This window comes from Chenopodium album, chromosome 21 (assembly GCF_948465745.1).
Source record: "Chenopodium album chromosome 21, dcCheAlbu1.1, whole genome shotgun sequence".
In the NCBI taxonomy this organism is placed as follows: Eukaryota; Viridiplantae; Streptophyta; class Magnoliopsida; order Caryophyllales; family Amaranthaceae; genus Chenopodium; species Chenopodium album.
Genome location: NC_137854.1, coordinates 36,871,259 through 36,889,306, shown reverse-complemented (window position 1 = coordinate 36,889,306; position 18,048 = coordinate 36,871,259). Strand labels below are relative to the sequence as shown.

General features: G+C 34.7%; 2 protein-coding genes and 1 long non-coding RNA gene across 5 annotated transcripts; 2 read left to right on the top strand and 1 right to left on the bottom strand.

Annotated features, from left to right (window-relative positions):
- Nucleotides 1–366: 366 nt before the first annotated feature.
- On the top strand, nt 367–1,770 carry LOC145601365 (putative E3 ubiquitin-protein ligase XERICO). Its single transcript, XM_081657376.1, has one exon. The coding sequence runs from the start codon at nt 486–488 to the stop codon at nt 969–971; it is 486 nt and encodes a 161-aa protein (XP_081513502.1). The 5' UTR covers nt 367–485; the 3' UTR covers nt 972–1,770.
- A 4,962-nt stretch (nt 1,771–6,732) lies between these two features.
- On the bottom strand, nt 6,733–10,851 carry LOC145601550 (uncharacterized). Its single transcript, XR_014104418.1, has 2 exons — nt 10,467–10,851; nt 6,733–6,882 (listed from the first exon to the last, which is right to left on the bottom strand). It is a non-coding gene; the product is annotated as an uncharacterized LOC145601550 (long non-coding RNA).
- Nucleotides 10,852–11,245: 394 nt separating this feature from the next.
- LOC145600176 (4-diphosphocytidyl-2-C-methyl-D-erythritol kinase, chloroplastic/chromoplastic-like) lies at nt 11,246–16,332 on the top strand. Of its 3 annotated transcripts, none has more exons than XR_014104255.1 (13): nt 11,246–11,729; nt 11,826–11,921; nt 12,020–12,088; nt 12,406–12,510; nt 12,599–12,655; nt 12,748–12,948; nt 13,423–13,515; nt 13,613–13,712; nt 14,185–14,284; nt 14,835–14,920; nt 15,045–15,164; nt 15,304–15,351; nt 16,088–16,332. XR_014104255.1 is itself a non-coding variant. In XM_081656075.1 (12 exons), the coding sequence occupies exons 1-11, from the start codon at nt 11,553–11,555 to the stop codon at nt 15,155–15,157; spliced, it is 1,197 nt and encodes a 398-aa protein (XP_081512201.1). In that variant the 5' UTR covers nt 11,248–11,552; the 3' UTR covers nt 15,158–15,164; nt 15,304–15,625. The 3 variants fall into 3 exon arrangements, 1 of the variants encoding a protein (XP_081512201.1); XR_014104254.1 differs by having other exon boundaries at nt 11,248–11,729; nt 15,304–15,414; XM_081656075.1 differs by lacking the exon at nt 16,088–16,332 and having other exon boundaries at nt 11,248–11,729; nt 15,304–15,625.
- Nucleotides 16,333–18,048: the final 1,716 nt, after the last annotated feature.

The following is an 18,048-nucleotide window of genomic DNA, read 5'->3' as shown; positions in this document are numbered from 1 at the left end:
TCCAATCTCCTATTGGTAGTCATAGAATCAATAGAACACATGGCTAAGTGAAACTTTCCCTTTTTATTTGCGAACCGCTAAAACTAAAATTCCAAACACGCCCTTATTTTTTACTCAATTTGATTTTTTTTCATTTTTAATTTTTGATTTTAATCACAACTTTCATCTTATAAACACCTTACACGTATCCCCACGTGTCAACAATCCCGGCCACCTCTACCCCTCTTTTTTTTATTAATTTTTTTTTTAAAAAAAACCTTAACCATAGTTAAGTTAACTAACTCACATATCTAGTTTAGTTAATTAATTAAACCAACAAAAACCCTCCTTATTTATTAATTGACCCCCTCTTGCTGTCTACTCCTAGCCCCTCCAAAAACTCCAAAAGTTTCTCTCTCTAAAAAAACCCTTATTTTCTCTCTCTAAAATCTATTGAATTGAAAAAAATTTGAAAAATAGTTGAAAAAAAAGGAAACAAAAAAAATATGGGATTGTCGAATTTCCCAAGTCCAGCAGAAGGGGTTTTACCCGTGTTAGTAATGAACACAGTAATGTCAGTAGCAATCCTGAAGAATTTACTGCGGTCATTTCTTCAATTAGTAGGGGCAGTAAATTGGGTTACGAGTAATTTCGAGACGAATCCAACAACATCCACCGTATCAGCATCGACCGCAACAATAACAACAACTACTAGTATAAGTGAAACGAGGCGATTAAGGGGTATTTCAATTACCCAATTCAAGTATTTGTGTGCTATCAACAACAATAGTTACCACGGTAAAAATAAGAATATTCGAGACGAAGATATGAAAAATGGGATTGAAGGAGAGTGCTGTGTTTGTTTGTGTAAATTTGAAGATGAAGAAGAGGTGAGTGAATTATCTTGCAAGCATTTCTTTCATAGAAATTGCTTGGAAAAGTGGTTTGATAATCATCATACTACTTGTCCACTTTGCAGATCCATCCACTAAATTAAACAAATCTTTAATTTTAATTATTTTTTTTAATTTGGGGGATAATTTAGGTGGGTGGTTGAGGATGAGGATGACCACACTTTTTTTTTTTTTTTGGGAGACTTTTTGAGGAGCCTTTTTCTTTGATTTAATTCTCTCTCTCTCTCTTTTTTTTTTTTTTTTTTTTTTTTTTTTTTTTTTTTTTTTTTTTTTTTTTTTTTTTTTGGAAGAGGGTTCCTTTTGTTGATTTGGAACCCTTCATTTTTATTTTCCTATGTTTTCCAGCAAAGTAGAGAAAAAAAAAAATGAAACTTTGCTGTTGTAGATTTGTAGTGTGTTGTTGTGTGTTTGTTTAAAGCACCAATAATATCAAAAAAAAAAATGAAGGGTTCAAGAATTTTTGCTGTAAATTTATTGTCTTATTTTTCAATTTGTGCAAATTTATTGCTCTTTACAATTCAATATCAAGTTCTAGGTATCACCTCACCATGTCGACGATAACTAACCAATTAAGCTAGTTCGCATCCAAACAAAATTGGTATTGTTGTTTCAACATGCAAGAGGCCAGGTTGTTGTAGTTGTTGTTTGGTTTTTAGGTCTGCAACAAATGATATCAGAAGTAACAAGTAAATCTTTATGTATTTGTTTATAATAATTTTTTATATATAAAAATAAAATTGTATTTATCGGAATAAAAAAGTTTTTGTCTGAATCTGTAACATGCTGTGGAGGGCAGTATGATGTTACTAGAAATGGTCCATCACAAAATTTAGGCAGTTTTGGTTTTTGGTAAAATTTACAAACTTTAATTTTTCTTTCTTCTTTCTTCTTCTACTCTTATCATGTGCAGTTATTATTGGCTAAACACATGTGAAGGCTTCCTATTCTTGGCAACATCAATCATTGGTGCCATCTCTATTTAGTGGACCTATTTCAATTTCTATCTTATTTTATTTTATATGACTGACCCCTCACATAAAATAATATAAAAACTATAGGTTAAAATGTTTTATTTCTTACAGAGTGTACTACTGGTAATTTATTACTTTTATGTTGCGGTCCACTGGTCCTGCGGTCCTGCCTTTCTTCTATGAATGTGTAATGTGTATCCAGAAAATACAATTTCCTGGGTCTTATAAAGTGTGCTAAAATGACATTTTTGTTGTGTTACATATTACTCGTCCTTTTTTTTAATGCGAGTATTCTGCTATTATAAAGTAGCTAGCAGAAGAGCATTGCCTGTGTCATCACCTAAATGACCTAATTGTGGGTGTTTGTGTTGTGACTTGTGACATTCACACTATATCAGTTGATATCCTTATTATCCTGGGACAGAGATATACAATGGAAAACCCGATATGTATAAATCAATTTTTGGAGTGTCAAAATTAGACGTACACATGCATGGACTTCCGAGTCATGAATCCATGCATGTAAAGTGTTTTTACTATGTGGCTCATGAGATTTTAAGCTAAACTTTTACACACACTGCGCATAAGCAAATGTAATTATCAGTGAATAATGTTGGAAGGCTTCTTCACCCTTTTCCATGCCCTGAATAAAGCAATGATAAGTACGTGACTGAGCATGGAAAGGGGTAGATGAAATGTACGGAGTAATTCTTTCCATGTGCTAATATTTTGTCTACATAATAGGAAAATGCTTCCTTTGTTTTAACTAATAATACTAAGCACTAAACCATATTAAGCTTTTTTAGCAAAATAATCATGAAACTGATTAATGGCATTCATTTATAAAAATGCAAGCACAAGAATCACAAGATCATTTTTTATGCAATAGAAACCAAAAATCTTATAAACAAGTAAAAATTGGTGTACTATTTCCCTGCAATAGATACAAGATTTTGTTTTTCCTTTTTGGACGGTAATGTATTAGACCTATCCCATTTCCGAATCCTATAAGGAAAAGATAAACCCTCTTTCAAGGCCTAGAAAAGAATCAAACTTGTGACCTCAAAGTACAATAGGCAAACCATTAGAGAAATATTCATGCATTTACTTCATACATAAATAGTACTTGTACTAAGTATTTTTTTTTGTCCTATTAATTATGTTCGAACGAGGAACACACAACAACATGGAAACCATACATGCTCAACCAGGCACACAGAATGAAAAAATAAAAAATAAAACAGATGAAAGCTTGAATATGTGCAGTTATTTACCCTGCATTTATGAAGACCTTCCCGAGTTCTGATTTCTTTTTCTTGATAAATTCCTCTGCTTTGACATCTACGTAAACTTCATCTTCTCCCTTGTTAGCAACATCCTTTTGGCCAGTTAATCCTTTAGTTTTAACATCATTTTCGCCATCGATCGTAAGCTGCTTCAGCTTCTGTTTGATGAATTCCTCTGCTTCGATGTCGATATCTGACATATCTCCCTCATATTTCACAGGACAAGTAAAACTCTTTACAAACATGCTGCTATTGTTGTTGAAAGCAGATTTGGCACCATTAAGATTCCTGGGAGGAGACAACAAGTGAGAGAAGTATATGTCATACTCATTTAACATATTCATATTTCACAAATAATATACTACCATAGACAATCATTCACATTCAACATATATGTATATATACATTGGTTGATATTATATTATTTATAATTTGGCAGTTCAATTTGATATTCTGTTCAACATTATTAGGCAGAACTTTAGAAACTTCATGTACATTAATGCTATAGGTCATGTTAATGAAACCTAAATTATGCTTCCATATGCAGAAAAGGCAAAGAATAAAGCTTTACTTTGCCTATATGATTCTCTAAGGAATAACAGGAAGTGTAAGTTTTAATACGAGCTGTCACAACACGATAAGTCGATAACTCTTTGCATTGCGTACACAAGAATGTTCATGGGAAAGGTTTCCTGCAGGGTAAATCACTAATCACTATTGGATTATCATTATTGAGTTGAATAATTAACAATCAATCTCACTTTGTTGGTTAACTTCATCCAATACGAAAGTGTTTAAAGATCTTACTAGAAGCTGAGCTGCACACAACTTATGTTAATGACTTCTAATTAACAACCATTTTTGGTCACTTTCATTACCTATAAAAGTAAATTTATTTAACAAAGTGAAGTTTAGATGTATGGGTCAACAAGCATACAAAATAAAAATTGAAGAAAAAAGTGGGTTTACATTTGTAGGTATGAAAGGACTTTTAGGTATTGAATTTTGTTGCAAAAACAAGGGGATTAAAACTTCTTAAGTAACGTTTTTTCCTAAATCAAATCAATAGGGAGGGGGGGGGGGGGGGCATCCTTTTAATTAAGGGAGAAAATTTATCAACACTCTTTCAATATTCGTTTTCCACAAGTAACAAAAGGGATCCCCCACTAATCTGTACCTAAATGGTGCAGATCTAGCCTCCAAGAAACATTATCCCGAGGAAGATTGTTACACATAATAGGTCTAACTGTCTAAGTCAACCACACATGCCGACATGCACATCATTAACATACGCGCACAAACAAGAGCAATAACAATCTAAGTCTTAAATCTAAAGATAGAGTCGACTATATGAAACAAGGTTTTATCTATGCGTGTTAAAAAACAAAAAAATCTTAGTTCTTTCTCTTTTACCCATGTAAAGCAAGCCGGTAATACGCTAGTTCATAGTGTACCAAGATGGGACATAAGTGGTTGTAATGAGTTTATTTTATCTGTTCACTTACTCTATGATGATATAATTAAGATGATTCCATGATTTAGTTCTTTCTCTTTTACTCATGTAAAACGAGCCGGTAATACGCAAGCTCATAATGTAACAAGAAGGGACACAAGTAGTTGTAATGAGTTTATTTCCCTCGGTCCTTTTCCTCAAAGCCTCACAACTTTGGCGGAAATTGACCTCATCAATAAAATTGCTACTTGCTTAAAAAAAAAAAAAAAAAAAAAAACCTTAGTATTTTGTACTACCTTTTCATGATTAGATGGAGGAAGCAAACCTTTTCATGATTAGATGGAGGAAGCTAAGACATAGAAAATATATAATATGGAGTAATAGCAATCCTCTCAAGCAAACAATAACTGGACTATTAGTCCGATATTGGGGCAATTTGGTCATTTAAGGGGGTACTTTTCAGGACGTGTTGGATCCATACTCCAAATTAAGAGTGACACTTTTATAATATTGGATTGAATGATTGATGTATCCAATGAATGTTATGCACTTATAGTTTCTCGTACATTCGTTAATGATTTGTGATGACTAAAGAATCATGACTAGTTCCAATATTCAAATGAGATGGTAACATACTCAAATTGATTGAAGTATTAAATCACAAGTGGCTAATCAGAAATATAAAAAATAAAGACCTGATGCAAGATACTCCATTTCTTTGTAAGTATTCTAAAGTTGGTCCAATATTGCCGTATCTTCTATCTTATGACTGATGTCAGAGTGACCTTTTAGAGCCAAGATCAAGCACGCCTAGCACTAGTTGCTGTCAGATATCATGCATGAACCAAAAATACAGTATAGGAGTTTGATCAATCTAGCTAATATAAGACCAATAATTATAAACACTAATTACTGGAATAATAACGGTGAAGCATGGAACAGTCCAACAATCATGCAGTGATGGTACAATCATTTTGAAGCTTCAAGTGATGAGCCGCAGAGCTTGTGTTTGCAATACACTTATCTGCAGCACGGTGAGAGATCCGGTGATATCGACACATAATAATCAGTATATACTATGATAGAACATCATCTACTCCCAATCTGTGTGTGTTCACTAGTCAGCCTTGAATCCCAGAACTTTATAGGAACCATATAATTGACTTTAGTACCTTACCAAATCCTGGTTTACTCTAAAACATACACGATGAGAGAAAATGGTTCAAGGCCTTGCTTCATTTCAAAAAAGCTTAACTGCAGACACTTCAGAACATTATTCTGGTAGTAATAATTTGCTAGGAGTTAAGGAGCATGTCAAAGCTTCACTTTCTTTAGTTGAGCAAGGACATTCCAACAACAGACAACTTTACTTCTCATGGATATCTGTCTATTTACTTCTAGCATATACATTCGCAAGGCGAATAGTTTGGTGGTTACCTAATTGCCAACTGATTAGTCTTATTCTTTTGAGATATATGTGCGTGAATGAATCAGTAACACTCTTGATCTTCATACTCACCAACACGAAACTTCAGAATATTAGAGATGACCAACTCCAGGAATATCTTCAATGTATCCTAGTGATTAACTCCAACAATAAGGTAATATTTACAAAAGACATAGGATTTTGTGCCTGAAAAACCTGAAGATTGTAAGCGTAAAGCAGTAAAGGTAAATAGCTCTAAGTGCTTGTTACATTAAGAATGTTCAACTAGCTTTTCTTAAGAATGTTCAGGTTATCAAAAATATGGCTACGGTACTATGATGCTTTTCATGCCAATGGCACAAAAATGTCACTATTATATGCCAAGGTTATTTTCTCTACAAGTAACCTGTCAAAGGCATACCAGTGATCTCACCTTGTAAATGGAATGCAACACATCACATCATGTGCCTTCATGTATAAGTTCATAAAGAAAACCAGAGTACCCATAAACGTTGGAGTTTTAAGTCAAAAGCCATTCATAGACCTTATAAATGTATAAGAGATTTCGCTAGACAATTAATCAACCAAATAATAATGGAGAAACATGTGCAGACCAGACCTGGAGAATTAACACATAGTGTTATCCAAAGTTCGAAACTACTTCTAATATCCAGTTAACCCATTTGACAGTTCCAGCTTCCGAGATAAAAACTTTTCCACGAGACATCTCAGCAACGCCACATAACACATGGAGCCCTGGTCAACATCAGGTAGAAAGCTCCTTGGCTTTCAAATCTGAACGTCTTGCTTCTTGTAATACTGTAAGACATCACAAGCCATCCAATCGGCAAACCTATGCAAGAAGTCCAAAAGAGAAAGGAAGGTGACATCACCAAGAGTTTTGTTAGAAGGTTTGACAGTCTGTGCCTTAGAGAAGATTGAGGGCACATCAGTAAATTGTTAAAGAGTATGACAGATACGTGAATCATGGCAAGGGTACAATAGTATAGATAAGGGGATGTGGGAAGGATCAATTCATGAAATTGTGTGATTCTCTATCTTCTTTTGGCCTTGATTTGTATTCTCTTAGTGATGAGTTGATAGCATTGTTAATACAACGCTATTAGTTTCTGCTTCTTCTCATTCTTCTTCTTAGTTTCACTCTACTTCTTGTATTCTCCGTTTTGCCCTAGATCAATCTATTCCATTACAAATAACACTGTTTCCTATTTAAAAAATATAATATAGGGTATTTCCTCCTCCATTGTCTTCGTAAGTCCCTATTCCAGGATCCCAGACAACCAAGAGCAATATAATCCTCCTAATTACATTTAGTACCTAGGTTGCATGCAGTATTCTAAAACTTAAGCTATGGGTGCTCCATACCTGTGGACATCCTTGCTTGTATACTATATCACTTACACATCCCTCGTCTCAGTAACATCAGGTCGAATAAGCAGAAATGAGACCGATAAGCTAGCTTTGCTTAATTTCAAGAAAAAGATAACAGCTGACCCATCACAAATTATGAACTGTTGGAATAATACTGTCCATTTCTCCAACTGGCACGGTGTTGCTTGTGGCCAACGTCATCAAAGAGTCACTGAATTGAAACTCAATTCCTTGCAATTGGCAGGCTCCATTTTCACCAAATATTGGGAATTTGTGCTTTTTGAAGATACTAGAGCTGAAAAGCAATAGCTTCAGGCATCAAATCCCTTCAGAATCAGCTATTTGCGAAGACTGCAAATACTATACCTGTACAATAATTCTCTAAGTGGTGAAATTCCATTTAATCTATCCTGGTGCTCTAAGCTTATAGCATTAAGTTTAACCTATAATAGCCTGGAAGGAGAGATACCAAAGGAGTTAGGATTTCTATTGATGCTTCAGTTTTTATCACTAAGCATCAATAACCTAATCGGAAAAATCCCTGCCTCTCTTGGAAATTTGTCTTTGCTAAGCACTCTCTCAGTAGAAGAAATCAATTTAGTAGGCAATATCCCTGATTCTCTCGGCCAACTTAAACAACTTACTTTTTTGGGACTTGGTGTTAAGTGTTAACTACTTGTCTGGAACTGTCCCTCCCTCAATTTTCAATATCTCCTCCATTACACTAATGTATTTAGGGTAATCAACTCCAGGGACATCTTCTTAGAGACCTTTTCACCACTCTTCTAAACCTAAATGACCTTACTGCAGCCCTTAACCAATTTTTAGGTCCCATTCCTACTTCTCTATCCAATGCTACAATCTGCAGTTTCTCCAACTGCAGATGAACATGGGAAAGTACCCCTTCTCTGGAGCTTCAGGTGTTCCTTATAAGTGGAAAATCTCTTGATTTGAACTTTCTTTGTTCATTGACCAATCCCACCAATTTGCAAATCCTGGACATGAGCAGCAAGACAGCAATTATCTTGGTGGTGTTCAACCTGAATGCATTAGCAACTTGTCCACCAAACTCACAGAATTGTTGTTGTGAAAAACCATATCTCTGAAAGTTGATACTAATGTTGTTCTTTAACATCTTTATGAACCCTTTAATTATGCAATTAATTATATTTTGCAACATTTGACTACAGAGTATGGAGTAAGTGAGGTGTCTACAAGGAGATATTTATAGCTACGGCATCCTATTATTAGATATATTGACTGGGAAGAGGCCTGCTGATGTCATGTTTAGGGATGGTTAGAACCTACATCAATATGTTAAATGGGCTTTGCCCAATGCCCAGTAACATCAGTAACATAGCAGAAATAATAGACCCTACTCTTAAAGGTGAACTTGGAACAAGCAAAGATCATATCATGGATTCCTTACCAGAGATGTTCAGAGTTGGACTCGATTGTTCTGTTGAGTCACCCGAAGAAAGGACAGACATCATTGATGTCATCAAAAAGTTGTGCTTGATCAAGGAGAAGCTTCTTGGAGGTGGAGATGCATCACAGAGGAAAAGGGCTGTTGAATTTAAAGGTAATAGCATATGAAGTTTCTTCTCTTCAAACTCCATTGGAATAATATGGAATGTATCTAACTTTTATTTTTCTTTTCATTTTGGGCAACAGGATGATGACTTCAGTGATGAAATATAGAAATCCTAATGCAAACAACCCTCATTACCGAATTCCTTCCTACCCAGGCTAGCTGGTGAGTGATGATTAACCCAACCAAAAACACACGATATGAACTCGCCTAGATAATGTATTTCATCTCAAATAATAATGGCAATGTACTCGCTTCATATATCTAGATCACAAAAGGCCACTGTACTCTTCTAGTGATACATAAAATCAGTACTCTATGGTTTGTACTCTGTAGCCACACTACACACATTATTAACAGTTTAACACTAACCGGGGCAGGCAACTCAAAAGATGATTTTTAAATGAAATATATTCCCGTTAAAAAAAAAAAAAAAGGAAATTGTGCAAAAAACCACCTTTTATAAGCTTTTTTTTTTTTTTTTTTTTTTTTTTTGCAACAAACCACCTTCTAAATTTTAATTTGCAAAGACACACCTTAATCAATTTTTTTTTTTTTTTTTTTTTTTTTTTTGCAAAACCATACCTTTATGCCAGAAAATAGAGTCAAACCGTATTTCCCGGCGTTGAGCCGTTGACTACGCCATTCGCACCCACGAAACTGACAGTGGAGGGGAGAAGGGTGGCTAGGGCTATAGAGGAGGGTTTAGGGTGGTCACCGTCGTTAAAGGGGTGTGTTTAGGGTGGTCAACGCCGTAAGAGGGGGTGTATTTATGGTGGTCAACGCCATGAAAGAGTGGTTTTATGGGTGGGGCTTGGGAGGGAGGTGGTGGGTAGATTAGGGTAATCAACGCCGGAAAATGGGGTCAAACCTCAATTTCAGACAAAGTATGGATTTGCAAAAAAAAAAATTGATTAAGGTGTGTCATTGCAAAAAAAAAATTATAAGGTGGTTTCTTGCAAAATTTGCTTATAAAAGGTGATTTTTTGCAAAATTTCCAAAATAAAACCATGAACACTAGTCCCTGATACTATGTTATAATGTCCGGAAAAAGGATTGACAACATCAATATTATTAAAGGGCCTTAAAATGTGGCCAATCAATATCCTCGCAACAAGAAATTACGCAATTATGGATTGGATTAAGCAATTCCGAGTATTTGTTTAAAGAGATTTTCTTTAGTATTTGTTTAATTTATTAAGCTAAGCTAATTAAAGCCAAAATCCTCCTCTAATTACCTAAATCATGAGAAGAAAATCTCTTTTCTGAAGTATTAATCGGGGTTACGAATTATCAGACAAATAATTCAGTTATGGAAGAGAAAACGAAGAATTGAATTCAGAAATTGATTAATTACTGGATGCTAACTAATTTGTATGGAAAAGCAACGAATTAAGCAGATACTGCAGATTGAAATGGAAAAATAGAACTGAATTAGGGTTTTAGACGCTTACAATCAAATATTTTGCTCCAATTCAAGCGCCTCTTCTGTTGGTGGGAGTACTCGACTGCGAAACGAGTGGCGTTTCATTGCTGAAATGCTTGGAAACGAAACTAGAGGAACAACCGAACAATGCAGCGAATACTAAGAGTACATCCTCGGACACAAAATACCAAGAGTGCCCATAGAACGTTCCATTACAACCCTACTCTATTTTCGGGTCACTAGTTAGGAACTTAGGATTCACTCGGGTTGATTTAGGCTTTGAATCATGCTAAATTATTGTACACTTGTACTCATATAAGTAAAATTCTAAATTGATTACTTTCGAGTATTAGTCGGATGGGTGAGTTTTTGACACCATTCTCTCTCTCTCCCTCTCTTGATAAAAACAAGCTTCTTCCATTACTTAAGACATTAGAATTGTCACAATAGTCATTGAGGTCAGTTTATTTATAGTTGTATATGTTGAGATCTCATAGCTATAAGGCCATGACCCAAATGTTTGGTTATCGGTAAACTGGTTGATGATAAAGATAAATGTATCAACTTGACAATGCTGGGGAAATCCTATCGATTGTTTGGATGGACAACAATCCATCTTTCTCGCTTCGCCTCATCAATCGCGAGGGTTTCTTCAGGCAGGTCAATTCATTATGCTCGTGGCACATTTTGAAAATGATGGTGATGTACATGTATGAGCATTTAATATGATTTACGGCCCAAATAAGTGCTTCTTGTGCCTTGCCATTTTCATGATAGGCTCATGCTGAGTTAGAGAGACACTCCAAAGCAATAACCTCATAATCAACCTACATAATAGAGGGTAAATGAGTAATTACATATATACATAATCAAAATGCATATCCAAAATTAAAATTGCTCATAATCGTAATATCATTGTATGATCAAATAATATCATTGAGTGAGATTATTTCCAGCTACGCCTTATCGACCGGCTCATTAATTCAGTGAATAAATAGTTGGTGGGGCCAAACTTTGTACAGCTAGGAAAAGAAACGCTTCATTGGCAAAATTGGTGGCATCAACGATGAACTGAGTGTAGAAGCCCCTTAACTTCTGCTAACAGTGAACAAAAATGGCTTCAGTTCATCTTCTTCACACTTCAATTCTCTTCAATTCTTTCAATTCAACCAAAAGAAATGATTTTTCTGCTTTCAAAATTCATGGGTCTCCTTCTATTTACCAGAAACATAATCTTCGAAAGTACCCATCTTTCAAAACCATGTCATCTGGGGATAGAAGACAATTAGAGGTAATCACTATTTTCAATTTTTAATTTTAATTTTAATTGAAATTATTGAATGAATTTATCCCAATTTTTATTTATGTATTAATTTTTTTCGGGTAGATAGTGTATGACCCAGAAGAAAGATTGAATAAATTAGCAAATGAAGTGGATAAGGAAGCTGGTCTTTCTAGGCTCACTCTTTTCTCCCCTTGTAAGGTGTGACATTTACTATAATTTAATTCAAATTGATTTATTAAATTTTGTTTTGATTGCAAGTTTTATTGTAATTTGGTGCTCTTTGAAATGAATTACAGGTGAATGTGTTTTTGAGGATAACTGGAAAAAGGGAGGATGGATATCATGATTTGGCGTCTCTATTTCATGTATGTCCTATCAATTTTGGCGTTTTTAGGGAAAAAAAATTATGATTAATTATCTGTATTTTGATGTCAATCAATCAATGAACCAACCAAAGCCTTAATCCCACAAGTGGGGTCGGCTACATGAACCAAAAGTGATTATTCTGTATAGTCATTCACAATAATATATAGAGCCGCAAAGGCGGTGATGTTTTGTTGTAGACGAGATTCGATCCCAAGTCTTGGGTGCCGTACTGCCCTGAGGTCTTGGTAAACTTTGCTATGCAAATTTAGATTGTTAGAAGGATAATGCATATATTGTTTATGTTTGTTTGATTTAGGTGATAAGTTTGGGGGATAAAATAAAATTCTCTTTGTCACCTTCAAGGACCAAGGATAGTTTATCAACAAATGTGGCTGGAGTTCCCCTTGATGATAAAAACCTGGTAATTACTGCAGTATATAGTGACTATTTGATGAATTGTGGTACGCAATTATGTTGCAATGGACTAAAGTTTAGACTTTCATTCTCAGATAATTAAAGCTCTAAAGTTGTATCGGCAGAAGACAGGCAGTGACAAGTATTTTTGGGTATTTGAAGTGTTTTTTTTTTTTAGTAATGAATTCCGCAATTGTGTTTAGATATTGTATTAACATTTGTTAATTTGAATCCTGATTAACAGATTCATCTTGATAAAAAGGTTCCTACAGGAGCCGGGCTTGGAGGAGGTAGTAGCAATGCTGCTACTGCACTTTGGGCAGCGAATCAATTTAGTGGTGGTATTGCAACAGAAAAAGAACTTCAAGAATGGTCAAGTGAAATAGGTTCTGATATTCCATTTTTCTTCTCCCATGGAGCTGCATATTGTACTGGAAGGGGCGAGGTATGTTGTTAGGAGGAAAAAAGAAAACAAATTTTATGCAATTCAAGTTTAAGTGTCAAATTGTTGTTTTGAAAACGTGATAATAAATGTTCATTGGGCTGTCTAGTTCTAAACTGTTGATAAAACAAACCTATGAATTAGGAAAACTATATACCTTCACTACAGGAGGCACTAAGGAACTTGGACCAATTGACTGGCTTTCATACCGCTGTTGTTTAATAATTGTCTGGAAGTTTGAGATAGTTGGAGCATATCTAGGTCTTATGTTGCATTTCAAAAAATTAGGTGCTGGCTAAATATTAATGATTTTTGTCTTAATTATGCTAAAATCATGTCCTCCTTGAAAGAAAGAAAAGTGACTTTCATCACTAAATGATACAAAGTATCTATTTGTAAATGTTGCTGTAGTACATTGTTGGACAGTATTAGATTAGTCTATAGTTTCCTGCTGATGAATCTTCTTCTGTTATTTAGGAAGTTAAAAATATCCCGCCACCCATACCTTTGGATACTCCAATGGTCCTTATAAAGCCCCAAGAAGCATGCTCCACTGCCCAAGTTTACAAGGTATGCATATTCCGTAGCTCCTGCAGAATGTTGTATGCAATAAGATCTTTGGCTTCCGTATAATGTGTGTATTTAATAGTTTTTTCTATTTCCACAGAGCCTTTGTTTGGATCTAACTAGCAAGGTTGATTCTTTATCTTTATTGGAGAAAATATCCAAAGAAGGAATCTCTCAAGATGTATGCATCAATGATTTGGGTAGGTATTATGCTAAAATGGATCTTCTCTGCCCCTTAATACAGTTAATTGGATCCCAATGTCTGAGATATTATGAAATCTTGTCATTCTGCAAAGTCTGACAAATCCAAAAGAAGGCAGCAAATAGAAACATAGTTGTGAGAATGGCCCTTTCTCGTAACTGCTAACCTGGGATGGTTACATTTTTAGAACTTTTCCTCCTAAGAACTGAGTACAAATTTTTGATTTTGGATTGGGTTGGTGTAACACCTGATAGATTGAAGTCAGACTAGATTTGGGTGATATTGTGTATATAATATAGTCATCCTGTCCATGAATTACATAAAGCTAACTGTGGTTCTATTATTCCACTCATGGTTTTGATTGTTCATGCTCTATTTTTGCTTGGAGCCTTAATTGGTTATAACAACATTTTAATGTTAAATTAGCTCAATAGATCTCTTGGATGAATCTCTAATAATATTGTTTTCAGAGCCTCCTGCATTTGAAGTTCTTCCAACTCTGCGAAGATTGAAACAACGCGTAATTGCAGCCAGCCGCGGACAATATGATGCTGTTTTTATGTCTGGAAGGTGAGATTTTAATGCATGAATGCTATAGTTCACTGTATTTGCTAATATCTTTTCTCAAGGCTTTTGAATAATTTAATGTCATTTTGTACTCAGTATCTAAATGGATATTGTGCTGAGCCATTACCCCCTAAAACCCCTGTATTCGCAGTTTGAGCGAATGCCAACATGCTTGCTTATTCAATAATGTCTTATATGCATGACATACAATTGCTGTCTTTCCAGAGTCCAGACACTAGGTTTCTCGTACACTACATTCAGTTATGAACTGATAGTCCTATACGAGTATGCTACAGCTCTTTTGTTCAAAGCTTTTATTTTAGTATATGTAGCAAAATGAAATTTGAAGTGAGATTAAAGAAAAAAGACTATACATTTCCCCTTGGACAATTGGATTTGGCTCATTGAATTATTTTTTTTTCCTCTAAATATTTGTTAATTTTCAATCCTTGCAGACTGCAATGACTTAAAGGGTCTTCTATATTATGCATTTATATATATTCATTCTGGCCGGTGCTGCCATAATTGTTCTTTTGCATTATGTTCAATGCAGTGGAAGCACCATTGTTGGGATTGGTTCTCCTGATCCACCACAGTTTCTCTACGATGATGAAGCATACAAGGATGTCTTCTTATCTGGTATGATTTATGCAGTCTCAAATGGAGATTTACCTGCGTCTTTGTGCTCTATGGCCTGATTATTTGAATCTCGACTACATTCTATTCCCTGCAAGCTGACATATGGAGTACATTGTACATGCAGAGGCTACCTTCATCACTCGAGAAGAGAACCAATGGTATTCAGAACCTTCAAGTAGCTCTACTGGCTCAGTTGCTGAATTTTCCCGGCCACTTAGTGATGGAATTACACAGTAACATGATGGTAATTTCCAAATGATTCTATTTGCCCTTATTTGCTGTTAATGTCCATAGTCTAGATAGAGAAGTGTAAAAGGAAAATTCTTTAAATTTGAGATTCAACCTTTCCATGTTTCGAATAATTTTGTATTTTTGTTTTTTAGTTGCTGAGAAATGCTAGGACGTCTGTAGCTGCTTCAGTCAATTTCGAGGTGAACTTTCAGATAATATTTTTCACTGTATAGAGCAAACTTATCGTTTACTATTAAATGGAGGTTAGTATACTTCAACAAAAAACTTCTCTGCAACATTGTAAATTTGTTTTCCCAGGTCACACATCAGATCAGATGTTTTTGTTACAATGAACTGTACCTCTTAGAGGGGTAGAAATTTTATCTTCTTATTTTGAAATTTGTTTATTCTTTTACTTGTATGTTGCGAAGAACATAAGGTAATAATACTCAAAACTATATGCTTTGAGCTTTATCCTTGAGACTCAATCTGATGATAATAACATAATTAAACAAGAAAAGTAAAAACTTCATAAGCAAATAGAGAAAGTGAGACAAACAAGTGTGTTAAGGTAGCGAAAGATTAATCTCTCAGAAAATGGAAAAAAAAAAAAAAAGAAGGAATAAGAAAAAAGAGTGTGGCAGGCATTATTATGCAATTATCGTGCATGCTACTTGCCGTTGAATGCTGGAAATTCTCCCATCATTCAATGCTGGAGGGCATCCGTTTGCTGAGTGCAAACTTGAGGTGCTCATGGTTAATGAATTCCTCAGCTTCACTATCAACATCTTCTTCTTGCTTCTTTCGTGCCCCATTATGATTTCTCTGTATGAACTGTTCAGCTTCAGCATTGATGTCTTCACCATATTTGATGTTCCCACTTCTCCACTCTCTACTCGAATCATTAGGAGGCTTATCTTTGTGCTTCTTTGGCAGGGAAAATAGGTGCGAGAAATAAGCATCAGTTTCATTCAAGGTACTCATTTTGGTAGCTGATGATATTTTTGTAGATGTAGTTTCGAGTCACAGACTTCTAGTTATATACGGAGTTATCTTTAGACTACTCTGCTCACCAGATTAGAATTCGTCGTGTTCTCCTCTTGACATCTCTTTTTTAATATGATGTTAACGAATCTTATTCCTATATGGCTTTATAGCATGTGCAACTGAGTTTATATGCTGAATGCATCTGTGGATCTGTGACACAGACCTTGTCCAAAAAAAATTTCAAGAATTGGTTTATTATACGAGGAATCTTCAACTCAAACCTATTGTCCTATTGATATATTTTTTTTGTATTAGGAATATTTTTGCCTTTCCCTTTTAGATCAACTTTGTGCACCAGCTGAATTATTTGAATTCTTTTGTCAATCTTTCAATAGACTTGCCGACGTTGGGCCTAAATTAAATGGGATTGACTGAGGGGAAAAATGGGCGAATCCGGCGAATTATTGTATGATCCTGTGTAATTGCTCCCACCCCTAGGAAAAATTATAACCACTTCCTCGATTCGTATATAGCTATATGATTGCATCATATTCTATGTGGCTAGCCACACCGTTAGTTGACAATGTGGTAACTTTACATAAGATAATTAATTGAGTAATGGGGGTAATGGTGATGATTAAATGGGATAATTTTAATATATGGATGAGGATTACTCTATTGAAAAAATGGAGTTACTCTTACAAATAAATAGTTGTTCCTCTAATTATAAAAGCAAAAGAAAATTGGTTATTTGGATGAATAGATGAAGTTATTTTTTCTTACTAAATCAAACTTTTTTTTTTTTTTTTGACGAGAAGATTAAAGATTTCATCTATAAAATAGCCAAATGGCACTTACAATCAATTTTTGAGAAATTTAAAATTCCAACAAAAATATATAAAGCCCTAAAAATAACATTGCATAATCGATTGATAATAGCCTTAACAAAAAACTTCATCCGAAGCAATACAATCTGTGAGTTCGCTCTAATTCGGCATAAGATCTGCAGATGCATAATTTTTAGGATGAATAATATACTTCCGTGGTCTTCTAAACTTGCGAAACCTTCTATCTTCATTCTTCAATAAACAAGTAATAAAAATCCTCATCATGAACACCATCTTAAGGAGGTATTTTTTTTTTATTGAAAGCAATTAAAGAGAAATTGGGGCTTTCCACCGGTAAAAACCAGTGGAAGCCCCTACAAAATTCACAAATTAAAATCAAGAATGAAGGAGATGAAGAGAAGTAGGGAAGGATTGAAGAAAAAATAAAGAAAAAATCCTAGCAAAAGAGGCTAGGAAAAAACCCTCCCTAGGGAAAACTCTAGAGGGAACAATCTCTCCCTAAAAACTAGAAAATTTCTTACTAAATCAATTTAGTCATATAATAATGAATTAATATTATTACTTTTATTGTAAACAAGTAGTTAGAGCTTCCCTCACGATTCCAGGAGACCGTGGGATCAATTTTCACCCCGCCCTTCGGCCCTTGTGGCTCTCTAGATACCAAAAACTTTTATGATAAATAAAAGGTTCATTGGTAATCTATTCGGTGGATAGGTAAAAATTTGTGATGTATAATGTCTAAATATTTGGGATATTCTCGTCTCTTTATGATATTATCATATCAAGGTTTTGAAATTTAGCTTAAACTTGAACAGAATATACAAAATTCCTCTAGATCGCTTGTAACATTGCATGGGAAAATTCAAGGAATAAAGTCGTTATACCTACAATTATGTATACCTTCTCCTTTATGAAATTCATTCAACTTCCAAGCTTCTTAAGTTGAATTTCAACTAACTGCGCCTCTATTTTCAATGCCAACGTAAAAGCAATCAAAGAGTATCAGATTCCCTTCTATCATTCATCAATGTATAGGAACACACGTAAATTCAATTACTTGCA